The sequence below is a fragment of the Rhinichthys klamathensis genome, unplaced genomic scaffold (assembly GCF_029890125.1).
Source record: "Rhinichthys klamathensis goyatoka isolate OS25496 unplaced genomic scaffold, OSU_Roscu_1.1 h1tg000098l_1, whole genome shotgun sequence".
Classification (NCBI taxonomy): Eukaryota; Metazoa; Chordata; class Actinopteri; order Cypriniformes; family Leuciscidae; genus Rhinichthys; species Rhinichthys klamathensis.
In genome coordinates this window covers 3,671,622-3,688,030 of record NW_026606637.1, presented here as the reverse complement: position 1 = coordinate 3,688,030, position 16,409 = coordinate 3,671,622, and the positions used below count along the sequence as shown (strand labels likewise).

Here is a 16,409-nt window from a genome sequence, read left to right as displayed (position 1 = left end):
ACTATATTCCAAGACTTCTAAAGGCATTCAATAGCATAATGTGAGGTACAAATTAATATTTAAGTCGTTAGTTAAAGTTAATGGAAACTCCTCTCTCCTCAGTCATTCTCCATTCAGCATTCACACAGCGCGTCGCGTTATAGCGTTTTTTAAATCATAATCCTTTCTCCCGGGTGTCTGTTAGATTACAGCACTGGAGAGCGCTATGAATTGTTCTTCATCCGCACTGTAACTGAAATTTAAAACTTTTAAAAGAAAATGCTCAATAAACTGTTGCAAATATATAATACATTAAGCATAGATAGACAGATATAATCTCTTCGCTTTGTGCTTTGAACTTTTCAATCCGGAGCGCTGCGCGCTGTGACTTCGCGTTGCTTCAAGTGCATCATTCTGCGCACGGGATGCGCATAATCGCTTTGCCGCTCTTATTCGAGCCTTTCATGTTATAATGTTATAATACTTAGGGGAGGTTTAAACACCTGGGGTAAGGGGGCATGGCCAATGGCAATATCACTCATGGGCCACGCCCCCTCCCCCTGGCGAAATGGGCCTGCCACCACAGCTGGAAAAAATCCTAGAGGAAACACTGGTCTCCGTTTGTCATTCTGTATAGCAAAGCAGATGAGAGGAGATCATGATCAGAAACCCGATTAGAAATCATTATGGATAAAATCGAATCGTTTTAAATCGAAAATCTTTTTGAATCGAAAATCGATTTTGAATCGAATCGTGGCCTCAAGAATCGGAATCGAATTGAATCGTGAGATGGTAAAAGATTCCCACCCCTAATATCTATGGTGTCAAGGGTGTTGAAGTACAACTTACGTAAAGTTGATAATTCCGCGAATGACTGCAATTGCAGATTTCGAACAGAGATGGCGACAAAGAGGAAAAACGCCGGACTGCAGCTTTAATATTTTTGTCGAAATTCTTTTTTTTTTTTCAGAATTGTTTTAGTTCAAAAGAACAATTTATTGGAAAGATTCTTTTTTTTGTAACAGTGTAAAAGTCTTTACTGTCACTTTTGATCAGTTTAATGTGTCCCTGGTAAATACAAATATGAATTAAAAACATTCTTACTGACTCCAAACTTTTATTTTTATTTATTTAATATATAGAGATTTTATATATTGTTTTTATTGCCTGTCATGTGTCTAATACAGGCGCTGTCGGTGGACCGTCAGTCTCCTCCGCTGCTTGGTGTCAATGGCTCTAGTGAGGACAAGTTGTTTCGCAGCAAGAGTGCTGACATGGAGCAGTGCATGGAAAAAGAACAGATGAGGAAGATGCTTTCCGAGGGGTAAAATATACAGATCTGACAAAATAACCATCAAATCTCACACTGTCTTTTACTCTCACTTGTCTCCTGTTTGTAATGTCTAATTGCAACATTAATTGGGGGTCAAACTTTAAAATGGATGTATTTTGACATTTAATTTGCCTCATATTTTGTAATGGGGTACAGTAGCTTCACATGTTTGTTTCCCTTGATATACTGTATAACCACAACCGTCTCACTCAGATGCACGTGAATTTAATCAATCCGCCTGATGTACTCTTCCTCCTCAGTGGTTTTCTGGGGTAATTGGCAGTGAGTTTACCGTCAAACGTTTTACAGATTCAAGCATGAATCACTTCATCATACAATCACAACATTGAATATGCTGATGTTGAAAACATCCCAAAGCCACAGATTCAGGAAGTCAACCTGCAAAAGTTGTCTCTGCAAAATAAAATGATTCTCCTTTAAATCTAAAATCTGACATGGGACATTAGTAATCTTTTAAAATATAAAGGCAAGACAAAAGAAATGACATTTCAAAACTCAGCCATGTGTGCAATGTTTACCATCTGCTGCCATTGGAGTAAAATTCTTTGATGAAATTTGTCTTTGCCTCAGGTTTCAGAAGGAAAGACTTGAGTAACTGAACCCAGATGTTGGTTTGTTCACAGGTCGATATGTGAGAGGAACTCAGAGGCAGAGCTGTTTTCTCTTCGGGACAGCAACGCTAAGCTTGTAGCCGCTCTTCATGAAGCTAACAGCAGCATTGAACATTGGAAAACACAATTAGCCGAGTATCAGGAAGAAACCGATCGCCTCCGAGAGCAGGTGAGGAATGTTAAAGGAATAGTTCACCCAAAAATGAAAGTTTACCGATTATTTACTCGCCCCAAGGCCATCCTAGATGTATATGACTTTCTCAGTCGAAGCTAAATTAAGGTTTCGAAGAAAAAAATTGCAGTTTTCTCCATCAAATGCTAGTGGATAATGCCCAATGTAGACCATTTTGACAGTCCAAAATTCATATTTAATAAGTATATTTAAATTCTATTTAATTTTAAGCCAAATAAGGGTCGTCTTTAGCGAAATCAGTCATTTTCAGAAAAAAAGCCATCACAACTTCGTTTGTCAAAAAATATCACTGAAACTTTGTGAAGCACACTTAAGAGCTGTTCACACAAAACACGTGTTTCCATTCCACTGCACTACTTTTCCATTATTTTTCAATGTAAACTGCGCTAGACGGACGTGTATGTCCGTTACGCTTGTGTCTCGCGTCTTTTGCAGCGTCTTGCAAATGTCACCAAAAACGTATTTCAGGATAACAATATATATCATATAGTTATTCTATTTTTGTTATATAAAAAAATAACAAAGAAGCAAACTACAAACAATAGGACATATAAAAAAATAACAAAGCAAACTACAAAAAAATAGGACAAATACGACAGAGATACAAATGAAATAAAATATATTTTTCAGGTACAGTAGGATTATTTAACATGCGTACATTTACTTAACATCTTTTGTTGTTTGATTAACATTGACACAGACAGTTATTTTAGGCTGCTGTCACTTTAAGACCGAATGCTTGGATCCAAACTGACACGCATCCGGTTTTCACCAAGCTGTTTACGTTCACTTAAAGGGGTCATATAATGCCATTTTTGTACAAGCTAATATGATTCTTTAGGGTCTAAATTAAAAGTTTGTAATATACTTTAATTAAAAATTCTCATTAGTATTGTAAGAAAACACTTATTTTACCTGGTCAAAAACAGCTCTGTTTTCAGCACGCCGTTTCAGTGCATATGACTTTAAATGATAATGAGCTTTGCTCACTCCGCCTCTCTGTTCTGCGCATACACCGTTTGTAACACAATAACACAATAACCACGCGTTGTTCATTATAAACGTGGGATTATGAATTATATTGAGAACGTTGTACATAGAAAACATGCTGTAAATGTACCCTGAGTGTAAACCGACGCATTCATCGTGAAGCGTGCAGCTGGCGATTTGCAAAGATTATATAAATATTAATATAAAGATTAATAAAACGTTACACTCACTTTAGTTCTTCTGGAGATTCAGCAGGAACACGAATAGGTTCCGATCCTTTATTCAGGTGCAGCTTCTCAGCAAAACCAGCTTTACACTGATCCTCGTTTATAAAGCAGTCCACTGAGAAATGATTCGCGCAAACATGAAAGCATTGACGTTGCTCGTGGGGAATATTCCCTTCGAAAACAAACTCAGCCACTGCGTCTTCAGCGGTTCGGATTTAGGAACATTAAAATGACTGCTGTGTTCGTTATTGCACCCAAGAACAGAACACCACAATCGCTTAGACGCCATTCTGCTCATAGACAGTGCTCCAGCATATCAACAATGACCGCGCCGGTCCGCGCAGACTATGATTGACAGCTCTCGCGAGCGAGGGCGGGTCTGTGTTGAATCACTGCTGTCAATCAACAATCGCGGGAGGGGCGTCCGTTTTATTGACGTCACAAAAACGAACGGCTCAATTTGAGGCAGGGGAAAACATATAAGGAGATTAAAACAAAAACACTGGATGGATTTTTATCATTATATGATGTTTGTGTACAGGCACTGCCAACACACATTTCAGTACAATCAACTTGTAAAAGTGCATGTACCATTATATGACCCCTTTAAGCCATAACCGACTGTATTTACTTGAGATACTCCACATGATGGGCATTTTGACAACTGTGTCTGTATTTGACCATTCAGGCGCAAAGAGAACTGAATTCAGGATCGTGCGCTGTCTGAGAGAGCACTTCTGGTGTGCGTCATTCAGTGCGATACTACATTGAGTTCTTTTTTTCACAACTTACTGCGCATAAAAATTTGATAAACTCTTTTTGAAGATCCTGGTTAAGTGTACGCATATGCTTCTTTGTCATCTTTCGCGTCAAACTTGATCTCCTCTGTGCCCTCTAATATCCCACCTTCAATAACTGCAAGTTAATCGATAACGAATTGTGATTGGATGGTAGTTTTGTTCTCCAAAATATACTATGATGAGATTGGCTACCTTTGATTAGGCTGTTCTCGTGTGACAGAAGACTACTAATCGCTTTTATGATCACCTAGCAAAGATATTTTAAGAAAGAAGAAATACGGGACAAAACATGATTTTTTTTTTTAAATGGACACTAAAGACACTAAAAATAGAGCTAAAATGCAGACTGTCCCGGGGAAAATGGGACGTATGGTTACTCTATTTAGATAGTGTACCCAAAAATGTATGTTCTTTCATAATTTTCTCACCCTCGTGTCATCCAAACCTGTATGACTTATTTCGTCTGCCGAACTCAAGAAGAAATTGTTTTTTTTAAAGTCAGTGGGGTTCAATGCTTTTTGGACCCCATTGACTTCCATAGTGCTGGACATTTTTTAAAATATCTTCTTTTCTGTTCCACAGAAGAAAGAATGTCATACAGGTTTGGAACTGTATTGATTGTGTCAATTCAATGTTCATAAGAGTTTGTGGAGATACAAGAAGAGGTTCCCGATGAAACAGTTTTTACACTGCTGCTTTTTGAGGACCACATAAGAAAACCGTCCACATTTAAACACACTCTCATGTGCAAACAATTTGTTTTAGCAGTTGCTCAAGCAAACTGAATATTTTCCCTCAGGCAGTCTTTGGCAGAGTTTTTACATAATCATACATAAATGATTCCACAACACTTTGTAGGTCTACTGAAGCAAACATCAACCAGGTGACGTATATAGTTCAGGTCTTCAGAGAGCGTGCGGAGGGATATTTTTAGGAAAAGACAATACGCCTTCATTGCCCGGAACAGAGGGAAGACAAATGACCGTGGGGAAAATGAGACCGCTAAGTTTCTCCCTAACACAAACAGAACAGTTGTGACAGTGCTAAAAGCTCCAGTGCAGTGATGGCCTGCTTTACTTTCCCTCAGGGGTGAGCATGAGTTCAGTGTTTCCTGTGAATTATTACGACCTCTGAAGAAAAGACGCTCTGTCACAGAAACCATGGCTATGTGGAAAGTAAGAGTGTGGTAGTGACTCCTGGAGAGGGTAGTGTATTTTTCAGTGGGATCAAAAAATCTGAAAACACATTAAAAGGATAGTCCACCCAAAAATGAAAATTCTGTCATCATTTACTCACCCCCAAAGTGTTTCAAACCTGTATGAATTTTGTTCTTTTTCTGAACATAAAAGAAGATATTTTGAAGAATATGGGTAATGGAACAGTTGATGGGCCCCATTGACTTCCATAGTGTGGAGAAAAACAACAATGGAAGTAAATGGGGCCTATCAACATGTACATATACGTTTAGCATGTGCAGGATAATAATGCATCAGCCAGTGTGTTATTATAGGAAATAAATAGAAACATTTGCCCACACATCCCTTATTAACAAATAGACACAAAAACTTTGATATTCGACATAATACAATGTCATCGATCACTATTTTCCTGAGACACAAAATTAGACCAATTCTAAATCTCACAAATGTTGATATTCAGATGAAAAGACAAAATTTAAAATAGCGTAGCCATTCATCAAAAGTTCTGAGATGAGATTTTGTGTCATCTATGGTCAGGTGAAAAAAAATTGAGGTGGTTTGTGTGTGTGTGTGTGTGCGTGCGTGTCATTTTACCCCATGTTACCCTAAATTATGCATAATTACATGCAACTACATGTTGTTAACTAATATTACTACGTAACACGGACACCTTAAAATAGATTATAAGCAAGTTTTTCAAAACCAACATGAATAATAAGAGAACATTTCTAAGAACTTTAGAAAATCTAAGATTTTTACAACATGGTACATTCTGAGATTTTATACAATCGGGGACCGATTGTTCAACCGGAGTTTGATGGGAGAACTTGGAATAGCACTGGTCTGTTGGTTTCATATTTCAGGTTGCAGAGCTGGAGGCTCAGAGCGGGGTTTCTGCTTCCAGTGAGACGGGGAATGAGGAGCTCACACAGTCTGTGGCAGAGATGGAGGCCCTTATCAAAGCTAAAGATGAGGTAAAGATTACTTTATGGAATAACAGTGCCAACTGACACAGCAAGAGACTCCAGTCGTGTCCCAAATGATACTCTATGAACTTACTATGATACTATGCACTCAACCATCTAGTGTATGCATTTGATACGGTTGTTTTGTCATTCAACATTAGAGTCTGATAGCCCCTCCCCCTCCGCTATGTAAGGAAAGCTGCGACAATTGTCCAACATTCCAGCATGTCTACACTGGACGCTTATGACTTGTTGCGACACACCACAACTAGATTAATCTCATTACATTCAATAGCGCTGTCACAGCCAGTCCAGACCCTGTATTTTCAACATCTGTTTAAAGTGCCCCTATTATGCTATTTTAAAGTTTCCTAATGTTGTTTTTGGAGTCTCCTACAACAGGTTTACATGCATCAAAGGTCAAAAAACTGTTTCATTTTCTCATTTACACATCACCACATTTTTCAATGATTCTCAAACGACTCGTCAAATGAATCAATCTCTCTAAATCCATCCTTTCCGCGAGCTACTCTGCTCTGATTGGCCAGACAGCTCAGTCTGTTGTGATTGGTCTACCGTGTACAGTGTGCGTGTCGAAAACAAAAAGCCCAATGCCATAACTAAACGTCAGCTCAGGGATTGTACACCGTAAACTAAAGACAGTAACGAACAATGACGTCGATTTTACCATATCAATCCAAACGAGAGTCCGAAGATGAAACACTGGAAGAACTAGTCATTCAACCCGAACCTCCATCGCAAAGACGGCTTGAGCAGGACTCCGTGATGCACTTCAGTGATACACTACTCAGTTTGAGGTACATTATGAGATGTTGCAACTGTAATTCCTCAGCATTAACAAGTGTATGTCCCATCAACAACCCGATTATTTTACACTTATTTATTTAGTGTTTTTCTTATTTATTGCGGTGAACATGTGGGAACTGTATCAATAACGGTGCATACATTAGCCGAGCTCTAACGTGAATGACTGATGTAACAAATCTTGCTCCATCCTTGCTCCACAGACTATCTGCATTAATAGACACAGTTTTAGGTAATAGTGGCCCACAGCTGATTAGCAGAAGTATTTCAGTAAGACAGTAATAACGTGAGTTGATGAATATATATACTTCAATAATTAGTCATACTTACAGGTTGTGATTCTGAGGAGCAAGTTAGTCCAAATTAACTGGGTACTGACCCGTCTCTCAAGAGCAAGCGGTTTGCGAATTCTGCATTGAACTCAGAGATTTGAGAAGCAAACGTCAGTAAAATAAAGGGAACACAGCAAACGTTTAGGATTGTACTGCTGTGGTATCGTGGTAAAAATGAATTTGAACCACTGATTCTTCACATGCTCGTCCTTGGGCAGTGAAAAAAAAACTGGCTTTACCTTCACATTGTACCCACAGAAATCAGCTGCCTGAGGTTCAAGTTTTCCCTGGTGTCTGCGTGCGCAATAAGTGGGCGGACAATATGCTAATTTTTCGTCTTGACGTCACAACGAAACGACTTAGGACTCATTTGAAAGCGATTCATTTCATTGACTCAGAGTCGACTCTTACTTTTGAAAGACAATAACTTTAATATACGGTGCACTTTCAGATTTAAAACTTAACAGGATGTTTTCATTCACTTAGAGCTATGTTACACACTACATGAAAGGTCATTTTAAAAAATCCATAATAGGGGCACTCTAAAATAAAATGATTTATTATTAACTGCACTGCCCGGCCAAAAAAGTCGCTGTTTGGATTTAAATAGGCAAATGCTTTAGAGTCTATGATTGGATCATTATTGCAGTAATTATTATTCTATTTTCTAGCATGTTATATTTTTGGCAACAGTTCTTTCTAACCCTAATTGATGGAGTGTGTAGCTTTTCATTTCTTAAACAACCATGCAGACACATCATGGCCGTATTCCAGAATGACAATGTCAAGATTCATCAGGCTCAAATTGTGAAAGAATGGTTGTGAGGGAGCACTGTAATATGGTAGAAACATAATAATCACTACAATAATGATCCAAACATAGACTTTTAAGCATTTTGCCTATTTAAATCCAAACAGCGACTTTTTTGGGGGCTTGCAGTGTATGTGTATATGTATACAAACAGCCCATGTAAAACATCCCATTTAAATCCAATGAATTTCCATTGAAAATAAAGTAGAACTTCTTTTTCATTTCACTTGTAAGATGAACAAGTTAGTAAAGAATATTCCTTATTTAAAAACGGTTATTACAGGAAATAAAGACTCTGCGGGGCAAGAAACCAGATTTTAGTGAGCTGGAGAAAGAAAAGGAAGAGGCCAGTCAAAGAATGCAGGTACATTTCTTTATTACTATGTGGGTACAACAGAAGTATTTTCACTAGCTTCGGACTTCACCTGTATAAATATGTTTTAGTGAACTAAGGATGAATGTTTATTTGTCTTGGCATTAAGGACCTGGAAGTGAAGAACTCTGAGTTGGAGAAACAAGTGCAAACAGCAGAAAGGGCTTTAGCTTCGTCCCAGGATTCCCGCAACAGGGCAGAGAGTGCTGTGCAGAAGGTCATTGAAACTTTAGACGTCAAGATCTACGATTTGAGCGACCTGCGACAGAACCTAGCCAAGCTCCTGGAGGATTGACCACTGCAGTTGAACAAACATTGTATGGCAAAACCACCAAAATGAGGTCGAAGAGAACTTGTTCTCTACTGGAATTTTCCCAAGCTGCACAACTCGACGGTTCGTCATGGTACTAGGCTGGTAGTAAAAACTAGAGGTGATAAGTAGCATGACAATAATATATTTGCATTCACATTCCACATTTGCTCGCTCATAGAACGGAGACTGTTTGATTAAATTAGTCACGAGGAAAACCATAAAGAACTGTCCAAAAGACTAGCTTCTTTTAGACCTGTTTTTTGGTACTAGATATCAATATAGTTGAAATTGTTGTTGAGATCTGTGATTTGGTTGTGACTAGGTTTCTAAATGAGTAAAAATTAGAACAGAACGTTCTGTAGATATAAGCTACTGTTCAATGTATTTACCAGTATTATTGTTAGATACATAATTAGAACTGAAGAATGAAAATATCTCAATGTTTACGGACACCAGCATGTCTCTGTTAGGACATTTAAGTGATTTAATGGCTTGTTGAACTTACAGTTTCTCTTACATGCCTCATAAAGTTTGCTTAATGCAATTGACAACAAGAGGAGCAGGGAAATCAAAGCACTAACAAAACATATTTCTCTTAGTAACAAATGATAACATGAGTGAATAATTAACCTTGACTTCCCTATTTCATTAACTAATTTAGTCATCATTTTAACTAGTCTGCTGCAGTCTGTTTAAATATGTAGTTAGTTCTCAATCTAATGCATTTCTGCAAGGATCAACTGGTTGGCAGAGTACTCCAATTCAATTTTCACTGTCTGATTCCATTAGTTCAGAATGGCACTTCTAACGGCAACAACCCTTAAGGAAAAACACTTTAGACTTTTTATAGACCGCTAGTTTTCAATACGTCAGCATGCATCTTTATACCAACCTTTATATATGTAGTTTTACCTCTTTATAAAAACATGTCTTTAGCCTAAACATTCACTTTAACTGTTGATGTTTCATCGCTTGGACATCTGCTCTATAACCTCAAAGACACTATTTTTCTATTGTGTGCCTGTTGTTGGTTTTATATGAGTTCCCAATAAAAGTATTTGCTTCATGTGTACACGTCCTTTAATTTTACTGTTGTTTCCCAACCCCAAACCCTCCCAAGATACCCTTTATGATAGTTTATGGAGATAATAAAGGAATAAAGTGCTGCACTGATTGCTTCACCATTTGTTTTGGGATAAAATTGAATTATGATAGTTATGGTGCATTTTGAAGCAGTGTTGCTTGCTATGGCTTTTTTAGTAGCTTTTTTTTAAAGAAATGTTGTGCTTCATTGTAGAATGATGCATGATACTCAGCTAAATATGATGAAAAATATAAACAGAGATTCTTCTCCTCAGGAGACCTGTCCTCAGGCAACCTCATAGCATAATTGCCTTAGACATATTTCAAATAAATATGACTTAGGCAATTATGCTATGAGGCTGTGAAACTTTAAATGTGTTATTTTATTTGTGTTTAGTGAAGCTGATATAATTTCAGTCAGTACTCTTATCATATGACCATCATAATAATATTAATAATTTGTTTAATAATTTGGGCAAATTGTCTAGTAACTCATTATCCTGTTACACAGTGGCCCAAAACGTATATTGTCATATTTAAAAATGTCTGAATTATCCTTGCATTATATAACAAAATATTAAACCAAGTAGCATCTGCAAACTATGTTTTTTGCAACCTGAACTGATATTTTGTTTTATAATGCAAATCCATTCATACATTTACATTAGATTTAAACTACATTTGATTTCAAATTAATTTAACTTCTACATTATAAGTTAGTTATATATATATATTTGTCTCAATGAGAATGTCTCCATTTAAATTTTTAAACGTCACAAGACGCTATGTTGTAAAACATTTAAGTATTGCTTTTTGCTTTTATTCAATAACTATTGCTCTTTTTTTTTCATCCTCACTTAAGTCTTCTGACGGGATCTGGTAAATAGACTTGTTCCAGTATTTCTGGCATAAAGATTTGATCTGACATGTTATTTTGGTCAGCAGTATATCAACACGATCTAGATAAATATAAAAAAAGTTATGTTACTAGTTATTGTTTTGGGGACCACTATAAATGTGCCTGATTGCAGTTGACCCAATACTGCCCCCTACTGGAGACTAAAAGCTCTCAACCTAAAAGAGCATGATGATGATTGCTCTAAAAAAAATACTCCATATCAAAAAGTTGTGGAGGATTCAAGCGTCCTAAAATGTGTTAAACCTCTTCGACAACTCCAAATAACTTGAGTGAGCTAGACCTACTCAGAGACCCGCTACAATGGTTGTCTTGGAAAACATTTAATAATTAATGTCTCCACAACAAATTGAAAAGTCTTTGGTACCCCCCTTTGCCTTTCTGTTTGGACAAGAACGTAGCAAGAATGAAACAAGGTAAAATGATGTTATGATTTTATGTATTAAATACGTATGTATATTACATAGCCCAATGTAAATCGCATACATTTCTACGTGTATTCATTCGAACGATATTGGCGGGAATTGTGGAGTGGCGAAAAGGAATTGTGTGACATCATAGATGCAAGAGAGAAGAGAGATTTGTTTGAGCTGCTTTAAGCGTTTCAATAGATTTCAATCAAACTTTTTTGCTTTTTAAAATCTCGGTTTACTTTTTGCGACGCAATGGAGATGATTCAGTCAAGGATTTCAAATGTGCCGTTTTTGGATGGAGCAAACTGCATGTATAGAACAACGAACAAGAGCCACTTTAAATCATTTGACAACACCGCCATGCAGAAAAGAGATGCTATCCTTCAGCCCGTCTCAACACTTTTACAGCGAGGAGACCAGAATTACCAGAGAAAGGACCAGACAGAGACAGCGCTGTCCTACCCATCCCATCCACTAATAATCCATGTCATCCCGCCAATGATAACCCACCTCATGATGCAGAGAACCAACTTTAAAATGCATTCTGAGAACAGGTGTGGAGACTTTAAGACTACTCAAGCAGACTTCAAGCCCTTACCCATGTCTGCAGCCCAAATAATTCGTCCCACCACCGCAGTCAGGATAAGTCTCCCGGGGAGCAAATTTCCTGAAACTATGTACAGATCCAGTTACACCAAACACGAGGTGTCATCAGACCTTAGGGCAAAGGAAACAGTGAACACAGGTACCCACTGCACACCAAAGTCCCTTTCTATATCTAAGTTAGTCATTGTGCATGCATACTCTCACAGTCCATTGACTTTTGTATTTTATGAGTGGATATAAGATGCTTTCTTTGTATCGATAAGGTGTCGGGTCAAGTCTGAAAGAGGACAAAAAAGATGAATTCAGTTCCAGTTATCATGAGCAGTTCCAGTACAGATGGTGTCCTACTCCTTCTCCTCTTCAGTCCGCAGAAAAGGTCTTCCTTCTATATCATTTGCAGTGGTTTCAGAGACAACCAATAATGTTGCAGTTCAATAACATCTTTCTTTGTCTTTCGTTCAGCAACGGATTCAGTTTTCATCTGTAGCGATGGGAGACCGAGAAAAGATACTGGGCAAACTAACAACATATTCCAGCTCTTTCAGTCAATCAGGTGCCCACAGGTACTGATAACCATCCTGCTTAAACACAAAACATGTATACAACCTAACAGGAAAGCTTTGTAAATAACGTTTGATAGCACATACTTTCCAGTTGAGAGCAGTGTACATGAGATAGGAAATCTAAAACTTTTTTTTTTTTTAAACAGCTATGCTAAGTTCAAGGAATGTCTGCTTCCCAAGATAAATAAATCCCGGCCCATCAACCTCCGGGAACTTGTTGATGAAAAATGGATAACAACATCATCTGAGGAATTTCATGCACACAAATGTGGTATGTACAATAATTGTATACCATGTTTGTTTGTTTATTGTTATGCCATATAATGTTCTTCAACTATTTAAACTATAAACAATCTAAAGCATTACCTTAATATTTTAATTAAATGTAATATTTGAATGCATTTTCAGGGTTTTATCTGTTCACTGGGCTTTTTGTGCGTGTTAAAGTCCCCATGAATTCAAAACTGACCATACTTACTTTGTTTGCCTAAATTGATCGTTTTGTGCAGAAACATTCATCCATTCAATCCACACCAAAAAAAATTTTGGCTTCGTAATCTTTAATCAAAATCTGAAATTTCCCCTCCCCTCTGCGTTGGAGGACCTTGCCTGATGACGTAGGTTTCACGGTTTGGGCGTCTTCTTAACATCTGTAATCACGCCCCTCCAACTGACAGTAGACAGGTTGAATGAAAACACCTACTTTTCTAGATCCAATCAGGTGCTAGTTGGGAAAAAAGCCACGCCCACCATTTTGCCTCATTTAGTATTCCGTTTCTCTCGGAAATACGTCACAACACTGGAGAAAAGTCGTTTGCAACTTCCGGTTCACGGGGACTTTAAGGGTAAAAGCACAGCATGAGCCAGCAGATGGTGCCATTTCAAATATTCATGTAGACCAAATCATCAACAAAAACATATTATATGACATATACATCAAATGTATAACTTTTTAAAAAACTTTACCTCTTCTTTTTTTTTTTTCACCAGGCCCTATTCACCTAGAGCGCAGAGACCGGAACCTCAGCTCTGTGTTCAAAGGAGAGAAACTTGAGGGCAACCAGGAGAGACTGTCAACAACAAACCAGTGCTTCTTCCCAAAGGTGTGTACGGATTCACTTGAAGAAAAAAATCTACTCTGTTTTTCTGAATTAACGAGTTAATTATCTCAGAATTACAAGATAATTTTTTCATGGAAAATTTTTTTTTTGCTCTGTTTTTCTGAATTAATGACTTGATTATCTCAAAAACTCAGAAATTTAGAACAACAGAGCAAAAAGTTTTTTTCCATGAAAAATTATCTCGTAATTCTGAGATAATTAACTCGTTAATTCAGAAAAACAGAGCAAAAAAAATTTTCCATGAAAAATTATCTTGTAATTCTGAGATAATTAACTCATTAATTCAGAAAAACAGAGCAAAAACTTTTTTTCCATGAAAAATGATCTCGTAATTCTGAGATAATTAACTCATTAATTCAGAAAAACAGAGTAGATTTTTTTCTTCAAGTGAATGCAATACGCTTCCGTAGGTGTGACCTGTTGCATCTTGCCTCATGCTTGAAGATCTAAATACAAAGTGTGTCTTTCCTAACTGAGCGGTGTTTGCTTTATCAGATAGACCACACTCAGTTCCCAGAGCATGTGGACGGATCTTGTATCAGGACTTTGAGCGATGTAAAATTCGGGCGGCCTGATCTGGCTGGATGTTTCTACAGCACGACATCACAGGAGCAGTTCCCATCAAAACAAGTGGACCGTCCCAAGCCACCCATCTACCCACCTAGCTATATGCTGCTTGAGCAAGGTACTTTTGCGTTACTAACCTGCATTTTCACATTGAATAGCTAAATATGACCTGCTCACATTAGATATTGTCAGGTTGATTCAGCCTTATACATATATGCATGTATGTATGTATTTAATAGATTTTTTAATAGATTATAAGAAGTTAAAATGTAAATGTTACTACATCAAGAATATTTTAGGTTGCCTACCAAAAGAAAAAATTAAATTACATTCTTAAAAAAATACAAATATACTCCAAAAATAATATCAAATATTTCTCTGATCTTCTTGTTTTTTAGAGCCAGATCGGATGCTTTCAACTGTGCAAAAAGATTTTGTCCCCCTGAACTCTAGAAGACAGGAACTGAGCCCTAGCCAGCTTCAGCAGGTAAAATATTGACATTTCACAGCAGATAAACTCCAGCTCACTGGTTTCACATTTATTCTGCTGTCCATAAACATAGACATTGGTCTGTTTTTACACTGTCTTGAAATGTGAGATGGGCCTTGGCTCTCCTGGTGGTGCTAAAGTTTGGTTAAACCCATGTGATGATAAGTAATTTACTTAAAAGTCTCCATAAAGTTTTCCCACTTTGGGGGGTTGTACAGTATAATAGTTGTCCAATTACCTTGCCAACAATCTTAAGGGTTCCCTTTTTTTGAACGACGTATACAGGCTACTGTCGTCTTCTGTTGTGGAGGGTTATTATCTCTCACACAGGCGCAGAATGTAAATGCTAGTTGGCCATCGGCTGTAGCTTTTGCAGAATGTTTAAGCCTCACTTTTTTGCCCAGATGCAGCCGATGTGCTAGTTCGTCTCTGCTAGTTCTTTGACTTAGGTTTGGTATAGGTTTTAGAGCTGATCTTGACCTTGTACTGATCTCTTTCTAGGTTAAAGACAGTCATATCAGGCCCCGGCACAGCAAACATGACTTCAGGACAACCCACAACGAAGCTTTTGTGCCCAAGCCCTACTGCAAGGCATCGCTGGACAACCCACCCCTACAACACATCAGCCATATGCCATTTTAAGTTGAAAAACATATAAATTACATTTACAAAAAAAGGAAGGTCTCTAATCAAATGTATGGTTTATTCAAGTCTTAGCACAGGGAAATTAAATGCAATCGACAAAATCCAGCTCAACTCCATCATAAAATAAGAGCAAATAGAAACAATATTTGTTATTATTTAATGACGGACTTGCGTTTGTTGATCATGTTTAATGTCAAACACCTGGTAATACACACAGACTACCATGAAAATAGAATAAGGACATTTGTGCAGACCTTTTTGCTTTTGACTTTAATTAAACATTAAAATATTAAAAACTTTCAAAGCATCACTTTTTTCTATGTACGCTCTATATAGAACCTTAAAGGGATACTCCACCCAAAAATTAAAATTCTGTCATCATTTACTCACCCTCAAGTTGTTGCAACCCTGTATGAGTTTCTTTCTTCTGCTGAACACAAAGGAAGATATTTTGAAGAACGATTGGAGCTTTGGCACCATTGACTTCAATAGTATTTTTTTTTTTTTCTACTATGGAAGTCAATAGTGCCAAACAACTGTTTGATTCCAATCGTTCTTCAAAATATCTTCCTTTGTGTTCAGCAGAAGAAAGAAACTCGTACAGTTTTGCAACAACGTGAGGGTGAGTAAATGATGACATAATTTTCATTTTTGGGTGGAGTATCCCTTTAAAGGGTCCTGTCAGTCGCTTCATATATAGAACCTACGGCTCATGAAGATATGTCATCGCTAAAAAAAAAAAAAAAAAAAAACCTGTTAAACACAAAAGTATTATGCAAACATTTAGTACATTTCTCCTTAAAGGGATAGTTTGCCCAAAAATTACAATTCTGTAATTTACTCACCCTCTAGTTGTTCAAACGTGTCTTTCATCTTATCTGTTTATCATAAAAGAAGATATTTTGAAGAATATGGGTAACCAAACGGTTGATGGGCCCGATTGACTTCCATGGTTGGTATGAAAAAAAATACTTTGGAAATCAATGGGTCCATCAACTGTCTGGTTACTGACATTCTTCAAAATATCTTCTTT

The 16,409-nt window shown here is 37.3% G+C and overlaps 2 protein-coding genes across 2 annotated transcripts in view; both read left to right on the top strand.

The window, feature by feature from the left end:
* Nucleotides 1–9,546, top strand: part of homer3b (homer scaffold protein 3b) — a 33,886-nt gene extending 24,340 nt beyond the window's left edge. The window contains exons 5-9 of the mRNA XM_056252689.1: nucleotides 1,167–1,303; nucleotides 1,957–2,113; nucleotides 6,217–6,327; nucleotides 8,570–8,650; nucleotides 8,769–9,546. Of these exons, the coding sequence (XP_056108664.1) occupies nucleotides 1,167–1,303; nucleotides 1,957–2,113; nucleotides 6,217–6,327; nucleotides 8,570–8,650; nucleotides 8,769–8,954 (672 nt within the window). The 3' untranslated portion in view covers nucleotides 8,955–9,546. The remainder of the gene's footprint in view (nucleotides 1–1,166; nucleotides 1,304–1,956; nucleotides 2,114–6,216; nucleotides 6,328–8,569; nucleotides 8,651–8,768) is intronic.
* A 2,021-nt stretch (nucleotides 9,547–11,567) lies between these two features.
* On the top strand, nucleotides 11,568–15,718 carry si:dkey-13m1.5 (uncharacterized). Its single transcript, XM_056252637.1, has 8 exons — nucleotides 11,568–12,129; nucleotides 12,254–12,366; nucleotides 12,453–12,553; nucleotides 12,700–12,824; nucleotides 13,544–13,656; nucleotides 14,170–14,359; nucleotides 14,640–14,728; nucleotides 15,233–15,718. The coding sequence occupies exons 1-8, from the start codon at nucleotides 11,637–11,639 to the stop codon at nucleotides 15,371–15,373; spliced, it is 1,365 nt and encodes a 454-aa protein (XP_056108612.1). The 5' UTR covers nucleotides 11,568–11,636; the 3' UTR covers nucleotides 15,374–15,718.
* Nucleotides 15,719–16,409: the final 691 nt, after the last annotated feature.

Bases quoted from the DNA above. Each gene is read 5' to 3' on its own strand.
- si:dkey-13m1.5 (XM_056252637.1), top strand. From the start codon at position 11,637: ATGGAGATGATTCAGTCAAGGATTTCAAATGTGCCGTTTTTGGATGGA. The intron at 12,130-12,253 runs GTACCCACTGCA...TGTATCGATAAG, and splicing joins AAAGGAAACAGTGAACACAG to GTGTCGGGTCAAGTCTGAAA. The intron at 12,367-12,452 runs GTCTTCCTTCTA...TCTTTCGTTCAG, and splicing joins CTCTTCAGTCCGCAGAAAAG to CAACGGATTCAGTTTTCATC.